This window comes from Erigeron canadensis, chromosome 5 (genome assembly GCF_010389155.1).
Source record: "Erigeron canadensis isolate Cc75 chromosome 5, C_canadensis_v1, whole genome shotgun sequence".
In the NCBI taxonomy this organism is placed as follows: Eukaryota; Viridiplantae; Streptophyta; class Magnoliopsida; order Asterales; family Asteraceae; genus Erigeron; species Erigeron canadensis.
In genome coordinates this window covers 24,529,321-24,538,913 of record NC_057765.1, presented here as the reverse complement: position 1 = coordinate 24,538,913, position 9,593 = coordinate 24,529,321, and the positions used below count along the sequence as shown (strand labels likewise).

Below are 9,593 nucleotides of genomic sequence, written 5' to 3'. Positions count from 1 at the left end.
GGACCTACATATTCCTTTTTGCCAGCATCAGTCACTGCAAATACCTTACCTCTGTTTTGTCTCTTCCCATCAGATAGCCAAAACTTTCTTATTATTACTCGTCCACTGCTTCCTTCTTTTTGTCCCAACAGCAGTAATAGTTCCACACTGAACCAACTCCTCTATCATAGCTTCAGACCTCAATATAGCCTCCTCTAGGGTAAGTGGGTGAACAGTAGCCATAGTCGACCTAACCTAAGGAATTAGCCCACGAAGATACTTCTCTATACCTTTGTTCTCAGGTTCAACCAAATGCGGAACGAGCCTTGACAGTTCATTAAAACAGGTAGTATATCCAGCATGATCAGCACCAACCATCTTATGTTCCAAAAAGTCTCGTTCTAGCTTCACCAGTTCGGTTGCTGTACATAACTTTCTCATCATCAACTCTTTGAAGTTATACCAAGACATCACCTCTGCCGCTAATCTGCCTCTGATTCGGCACTGAGTGTTCCACCAAGACAAAACATCTTTAGTGAAAGAGTTTGCCACATACTTGACCCTTTGTTCAGGAGTACAATCACTAATACCAATCACAGCTTCCATCTTTTCTAACCATTGAATAAACTTGACTGCTCCACCTTTACCATCATACTCTTGCACGCCACAATCCTTAAAGTTTTTGTAAGTACAAGTCCTGACACCACTTCTAGGTCCCCTTGGCACAGTCCCAATACGAATTCCTTGATCAACGTCTTCATAATATTCACCATTCTGATCATCCCCTGCGTCCCCATACTGAGCATCATCATACTGAGCATCCTCATACTGGGCATCTTCATTCTCTGCGTTTTGCGCATTTTGAGCATTTTGTGCATTTTGAGCATTTTGCGCAAGTACAGTATTAACCACTTGGGTAATCATGGAAATCATGGCTGGGTCTGGTTGCATGCCAGCTTGCTCATTAGTAGTTTCATTTTCAGCTCCACCACGACCGCGTCCACGACCACTACCCCGGCCGCCACCGCGGCCTGCACCACGACCAACGCCACGACCAATACCTCGACCTCCAGCTTGTTCATTTCCACGACCTGCACCACGGCCAGCACCTTGAACTACCTCAGGCCCAGTCCACGACCAATACCACGGCCTCCACTCCGTCCAGTTCCTCGGCCAATACCACGACCTTGACCAGAGTCTTCGTTTTCACCATGGCCTCTTCCACGACCGCCGCTAGTTCCAGCACTAGATCTTGTTCTTGCCATTGTCCTATAACCACGTATTGTTAGTCGGGGAAAAATACACTCGACAATGTTAACATCACAAGATACTCTCAGTAAGCTCTCTCGTCTTATGGTCTAAGGAATGCTATCTAGAACCTAAACTATTCACGCAATTCATGTCAATGCAATACATACATATATATATATATATATACTAATAATATATAACCCTAAATCGTAGTTAAAATGTGGTCCGAATCTAACACCTACATCCGTTGCACTAGTGGTGTATGTATACAGGGTGTACCAGCGGCTAACCCTTCACACCCCTAGTACATCCAATGCAAGGTCGGATCACGGTACTGCTATGCTCTCTAGGTATTGGTCGGGTATGTATACAGGGTGTACCAGCGGCTAACCCTCCACCTAACAAACACCCATTAAGCAGCCCAAAGTAGCTACCACACTCTCACTACAAGTGCAATCACTGATGTCAATAACTGTCGCAAGGCATAGCGGTAATCATAAAACAGTTGATCAGGCTTTTCTATGATTATCGCTATGCGATACTAGTTAGCGCCATCACTTCATCTTGCTCTAATACACATAAATAATCACAATAACACCGAAAGCACACAGTCACCAAATGATAGCCATAGTCAAAATAAACACAGGAATAATAAGTCTAAACAGAATATGAACTCAAAATATAAGCGACGTTAGCACGTCTAGAATGCATCTATGATTCCTATCGTAAATGCTATACGGGGTTCTTAGGTTATAGTCTAGTGATACCATCCTGTAGCACCCCACCGTTGGCGGAAACATGAGGTGTCATGAAAAGTACAGCACGACATGGAATTACATAGATACCACTAAATGAAATAAAATATAATAAATATATTCCCAAAAACATGAGTTCAAAGTCATAACAGCGCTAAAAATAGCTTATTACAACCAAATCCAAAAAGAATAATCCAAGGCATGTAGCCGTAAAGTCTGACAATAAATAAGGAGCACTAATCTTCGAATTCCAGTCTAGCATAGCAGTCTTTATCCCTGATTAACCCGAGCACCTGAAAAGTATACTAAACGTGTCAACACAAAGGTTGGTGAGTTCGTAGGTTTTATTCAAAAGTCTAGTCAAAGAAATAAGTCTTTTGTCGATTCTTTAAGTCTAAGTAAGTAATAGTTCAATATATAACGAGCAGAGTTACGCCATAATAAGTCCAAATGTCTCAATGTCTCAAAGTTCGGCCTTACGGTACCTGCCTTAGTCCAAAGTCTCAAGTCTCAAATACATAAAAAGCACGTCAAATAAGCACGTCAAGAAACACAACAACAAACACATAATCACACACATACAACAAGAGAGAAGTACGTCAAATGGCATAAGTAACTCTATACGCATAGGCTCAATATTGAACATAAACAGAAATCGACAAAACTGTTTAAAAAGAATATGTAGGCTTTAATTAAACATGAGAATTCAAAAATGAGTTTGGTTAAAAAAAATGCAGGAATCTAATGTCATTTCGACATATATGACTTTTTTTTTTAGATATGTCTTGAATTTCAAAATCACAAGAACAAAAAATGAGATACAATTATCGGGTAGCACGAAATTTATTATTTAAACAATCAATAATATGTGTTTCAATTTAAATCACATCTTAATTTAATTTATAAAGATTTTCTTTATAAACTAGAATAGTGTCCATGTAATGCATAAAATGGTGAATATTTATTAGAAGATTTTAATTTTGATTTAAAAATGATGCTCATAAACTTTTATTCAGGAAAAACAGGTGAGGGTGAGGATGGTTCATGGTTGACTTCACCAACCGTCAACTTTAAAATTTCTAATCCACAGGTAAATAACTTTATATGAAATAATAACTAAAACAAATATAAATATAATTATAAAATAGTTAATCGCGGATGACGAGTTTGGTTGATGGATTGATAATATCTAACATGAACCCGACCTGATATCAATATCGAGTTTGAAATCTCAATCTAAATCTCTCAATCCGTAAACCCAAACCCAATCACCAACCTAAAAAAATTGGGTTGACGGGTTAAATGAATATGTGAATTGATTTCAAGTTATATATGAGTTGATGGATTGATAGATTGGCGGGTTGACTTCAGGTCATATAGGTTAGTAGGTTGACCCGGTCACCGACCGGGTATTGATCTGATTAATAGTGGATATGGAATTTTAAAGTTGTTACCTTTTTAATCTTCTTTTAACTAAAATCAAAAGAAAAAACTCAAAAAACATTTATCTATACTCCTTTATTTTCAGGAAATAGTTACAAAATAGTTACATACGAAATTATTAAATTACCCTTAATGAACAGCCATTATGAAAAGAGTTTTTATAAAATACCAAACTTGCTCTTAAGGAATTAATTTACACTATAAACCTTTATATTAATAATTAACACTTTAAGTCTCTAATCTTTTAAAAATTTCCACTATCTCAATTACATCAATCTACATCATTTGACACAGCAACCAACACCGATAATACCATCACCGACACCACTAGACAGCCTTTTCCACTACCTTCGTCGCATTACGCAGGTACCATGCTCATTTTTATATATATAACTAAAAGATGATGTAAAAAACCCCATGTGACGCCTTTATTTAATGACAACTAGGATTTTTGTTTAGTTGTATTTTTTTCAATTTTTTGGTATTATTTCATGCCATGTAGATTATGTAAATATAACATATAATATATAAATATAAAAGTATAATATATGGATATAAAGATACAGATATAATAATAAAAATAATATTTCTTTTTAATCATGTGCGTAAGTTTTGTAACCAATTCTTGCCATTATTTAGCATTTACATGATATTTTTTTCTTCCATAAAATGGATTCTTTCTAGAATATTAAAAAGATATAGATATGTTCATAATAATTCAAAATTGATACAAAAATTACAAAACTCCCAAATGTACTCCAACTTATAATATTTTTTATTGATATCATATCTTATAATATTTTGATGACGTTGTGATTTGTTTTAAACACATTATATCTTTGTTTTTTTCAGTTAATTCACCTTAAGTTTTTAACTAATGTTTGGTATAACTTAACTATGAATATTTTATTATTGTATGGATATTCACTTCCTTATTAATGTCTTGACATATTCTCTAGAATATTCTATTGGAGCCTATAAATACAAAGCTATATTGTAACCCTATTTGATGATTAATAGAATTACCTCTCTTTCTCTCTCAATTCTTTTTTCCATATTATAACACGTTATCAGAACGATAGTCTAAACCCTAAACAAAATCATTCGGCCGACAAAGCTTCAAAAACAAATATCCCACCGAGTTATACAATCATATACAGAGGTTATGATAACCAATTAAAAGTTTGAAGTGTTGAACTTTAAAACATTTAGCCGACTTTCGCATGAGGTATAATAATAATTATTATTATTATTATTTTGAAGCATTACTTTCGGCCAAGAGTTTTTTTTGTGAGTTATAGGCTTATAGCTTGATAAGTAAAAGTAATTTGACGGAGATCTAATGCTTTTAGGTATGTTTTGAGATAAAAACTTATAATACCTATTGTTATTAATATTTGTTATAGTCATTGAATGAAACTAATTTTTTTTTTGTAATGATAGTCCGAATTTGCTACTAACAGTATTTGAACTTGGTTATTGCCTTGTTTATCGCGACAAGTAGTTTGATTTGGGTGACTCTCATTCCTTAAAAGAAATTATATGTTTTGTTCATGAATATATTATTTGTGTTATACATGTGTATATTTGAATGATTTATCTGAATTGACCGCTAACAGTAGTTAAACTTGATTACCATCATATTTAGTTCGACAAGTGGTTCGATTTGGATAACTATCATTTGAAGTACAAATTAATTGATGACAAGAAAACAACTCGTCGGCTTCTTGCTTGTTTTATTTTTACAATGGCTAAAAACCCAAAAGTTTTATATCGGCTGAAAAATTCTTTTAAGTGCTCGATAACAAATATACACATTCACATTAAAACAAATAGCAGCCATTCACATGGGGTATAATTTTATTTTTTTTCAAAGCGTTATTATCGGCTGAGAAATTTTTTTTGTGAGATAAAGTTTGCTTTTGGTCTTATAACTTTGAATAGGTAATCATATTAAATAAATAATAAATTGATTGTTATGATTTATGCATTCGTTTACGGATCATGCATAAAATATATATATATATATATATATTCGGTTGACAAAATTCTTTTGAGCTATATTGATTTCTGTTGAAACACTTTCAAGAATCTCAACAACATGTTTTTTCGAGTTCACATTGGTCTCATAAATTTGCAAAGGTAAGAAACTGAATATTGTGTTAATTGATTAACTATGTTTTAAAGGTTTGACAGTCAAACAATTTTCCTTTACAATCCGTATTAAAGTTTTCATTCAAAAGGATTGTCATAAGGTACATTATGATTATGATTATGATATTTGTATTGAGTTATGTTCAAAGTACTTATTGTTCTATCTTTAGATTGCTCGAAAAGTAATTCATGATTTCATAACATCAGTTATGCATTAAAGAACAAATTGTTCTATTGTCATTCACTAACGTGAATCATAACGTATTACCGTTATGCATAAGAAACTTAAGGTTTCACTTTATTAATTTTTAAGATTGCTTGAAGCAATTAATGATTTCATAACATTAGTTATGCAATAAATGAACATTGTTCTTTGTTATTCACAAAAATGAATCATAACTACGGTTATGCAAAAGAAACTTCAAGGTTTCCTTACTCATTAATTTTTTTGTTATTCACTAAGGTGAATTATAACTACGGTTATGCATAAGAAACTTAAAAGTTATGTTAAAAGAACATGTAATTCTTTGCTACTCTTTGAATTTATTCAAAGCATAAATAATTGTAGCTCATCAAAGTAAATGACAACGGTTATTTACAATGACAATTGATCTCAATATGAGGCTAATAAACTAAGGTTTATTATGCAAGAGCTACAAGTGATTACATATTCTCTTGATTTGTAGTTACAATGAAAAATCTTTGCACAGTTAGAAATAATTATTATTGATATATCGAATCCATCAATCTCCAAATAATGTTGGAAAACAATTAAAGTTGGTGATAAGACCTCTTTGCAAGAGCATGCAAAATCAATGATTTTTTCCAACATCATCTCCATTAGGATTCGAAAAGCGCATATATAAAGATGAAAGAGTTGAATCATGTCAACGCTTGAATATCTAGCGGTGAAAGACCCGTTGGAAGCATGCATAACTATAAGTTATTGAATAAAACTACTATATGTAGTTCATATATAATAAAGAACAAAAGGTTCTTGTGTGATTCTTTGAACACATTCAAAGCAAAAATAGCTATCGTTTATTTGATTTTTGACATTATTTGTCATGTTAATAAACTACCTCATGTAGTTCAAAAGCTCTTAATGATTCTTCGTTGGGAATCATAACTAATAATTATTGTGCAACGAGCTATAATTTTTTATTTTGTTGGATCAAAAATCGTAATCAGAAGTTACTGATTTGTATGATGGAATTATGGTTTGCTAGTAACATCAGTTTATTACGCAACATGGTTATCGAATACCATGCAATTTGTCAAATACTTGACATGAACTACCATGATGAATTAATATACATGAATTTCATGGTTTGAAAAACAGTTTTTTTTATACATATTTGAGAAACAAATAGATATTTGTAATAACTCTTTCTTGAAAAGAAAAGTCATAAATTGATTTTTACTTTATTATTACAGTTTTATAATATATTCAAATATATTTTTATTTTTATACTTAGTGTTCTTTGACTAAAGATTGACTATAATCATCAAGCTATGTGAAATTTATCGTTGTTTGTAATTCATACTATTGTCTATATGATCCATCTAACTCCATATAATTATGGGGAATATTTAGAAGAGCTCAATATGAGAGCACATCAAAGTTCATGACAATGGTCATAAGAATATATGAAAATCACAAACATGTGACTCTTTTACAATCTCGCTATAATTAGTTGCACGTGAAGTTGCAAAATTTGTAAATTATAAGCGAGTACAACTTCGCCTGGATGCTCATGAAATATAAACTTGATATAAATTTTATAAAGCTGTCTAACGGTGTGGTATCCATTCACTAAAGTGAATGCAATTTCATGCAATCAGAATGCTCAATATGTATCATGGTCATGGAAATTCAAATATCAAGGTGTTTCTTTTAAAGAACACGAGATGACACCATATGATCAAATGAACATGAGAGTTCACTTCTAATAGTGTTTCTATTATGAACACGAGTTGTCACAATGAGTGACCAAATTATTAGTGACTAAAGAAAAATGGCTATATACAATACGTCGTTCTTTCACTTCAAAGAAGTTTATATATGCATTTTGTCATATTATTGACATATTGTTGGTTCCTAAAGAGCTACTTTGATAGCTAATATATAATAATTAAAAGGAACAACTTTTAAGAGTCATGATGCACTCATCGTTGTATATGAATTATGCAATACATAATATACTCGAATCGCATATGGTCACAACGAGAAGTTTATGAGCCATGATTTTGTTATTATTGTTTGGCATGAGCGGTGAGACCATCCCGGATCTATATATGATGCAAAAGAGAATCCGTAGATTCTTCAAAGTAATGAGTTTATAAGCTCTTGGAATATATCAGTTATTCACCAATTGCTAGCCAAGTGGGGACTAATTCCCTTATATATCTAAAGATGATATAAGAGGATGTATGTGGCCTATACATCTAATATACCATTTAGTTATTCAAAAGCGATGCATCGTCTAAATGGTCATATATCATGAAAAGCTTAACATGAACGTTGCTTCAATAATGGCTTAGCTAATAAGATTGCGAGTATTCGTAAATGGTGGTAAATTTTAAAGAGCTTATTAAGCGTCTATTGCAAATTAAATGATTATGAGAGCAAAACTATGAATTATATGTTTGGGCAAAGTCTCTATACAATATGATCATGCATCATGCCAACAAAATAAAATAGTTCCTCCCCGTTATCTTGGATATGGTATATATTCTATGCCAATGCATATATATGTATTTCAAAAGAGGAATCTATTCAGGGGGAGAGATCAAACAATTTATAATGATTATTGTGTGAACTTACTAACAAGAACATAAGGTTCATATGATGATTGATTCACTTGAGTTTGACAATTAACTTACACGCTCACTAAATCAAATAAAGCCATATACAGATTTCAATGCTCCAAATTGATGGTATCTAAAAACTGACGACTGATATGAGTCAATGGCATGCGCACAAAAGGATATCGATTCCAAATAAAAAGCCTCAAAAATAAAAGGAGCAATCATTATGATGGTTATATCGAGGTAAAAAGACCCAAACATGTGTCTTAAAGAGACAATAGACATGATGCTTCATATGAAACCAATGATATTTGAATAATGAAGAGATCTCTTACAAAAAAGTTATCATGTCAAGTATTGATTGAATCGAAAGCATGAAATTGAAATAAGATTGATATTGAAAACAATTATGTATACTATAAGGCGCTTAATACTATGCGTGCAAATTTTAAGAGCATATATGCTATGAGGTGCAATAATTTGAGATACGTTGACTAAAATAGCAAGACGCACATTGCTACTAAATATTTAAAGCCTCTAATCGTGCACGAATTTTTGGACATGAAGTTCATATATAAGAATGTGTAGCATACTTTATCGGTCTTTGTGCTAAAGCGAAATGAGAAATTGATATATTGACGTATATGGCACAATTGATGTTACAATAGATTTTCGCAAAGACCTAGATATATTTCTCCCATGGTTGATCATATTATTGGTAGATTTGAATACCGTGATATACAAATAGTTATTTGTATCTCCTTGCTATTAATAGAGCCTGCAAATGGCTTAAAGTTTCACATGTATATATAATGCTTGGAGCATGTATCATAATTTTCATGATCAACATATTTATGAATGGTTCTTTTGAACGATATTGGTTTTAAGATTATTATGTCATTATATGAAAAAACAAGATATGTGTATGGCACAATTGTCTACATGCAATATCATCAATTTGCGAATTAGACATCCAAGGGGGAGATTTATAAATAATTAATGAATGGATGTCAAAATTCATATAAGTGAATCTCATGAAGAGATGGATATACTACAACTTAGTGTTGTATCATCTCGAAAAATCGAGCATAAATTGAATGAGATTTTTGTCTATTTATGAAAGTACATCGACGAAAGGTTAAAGAGCTTCAACATTGGCAAGGCTTATTCATTAAGCTATTATCGGTTTTCGAACCGCAA

The 9,593-nt window shown here is 32.4% G+C and overlaps 1 protein-coding gene across 1 annotated transcript; it reads right to left on the bottom strand.

The window, feature by feature from the left end:
- Positions 1–234: 234 nt before the first annotated feature.
- On the bottom strand, positions 235–1,244 carry LOC122601385 (U3 small nucleolar RNA-associated protein 25-like). Its single transcript, XM_043774149.1, has 3 exons — positions 1,124–1,244; positions 672–1,070; positions 235–401 (listed from the first exon to the last, which is right to left on the bottom strand). The coding sequence occupies exons 1-3, from the start codon at positions 1,242–1,244 to the stop codon at positions 235–237; spliced, it is 687 nt and encodes a 228-aa protein (XP_043630084.1).
- Between the last annotated feature and the right edge of the window lie 8,349 nt (positions 1,245–9,593).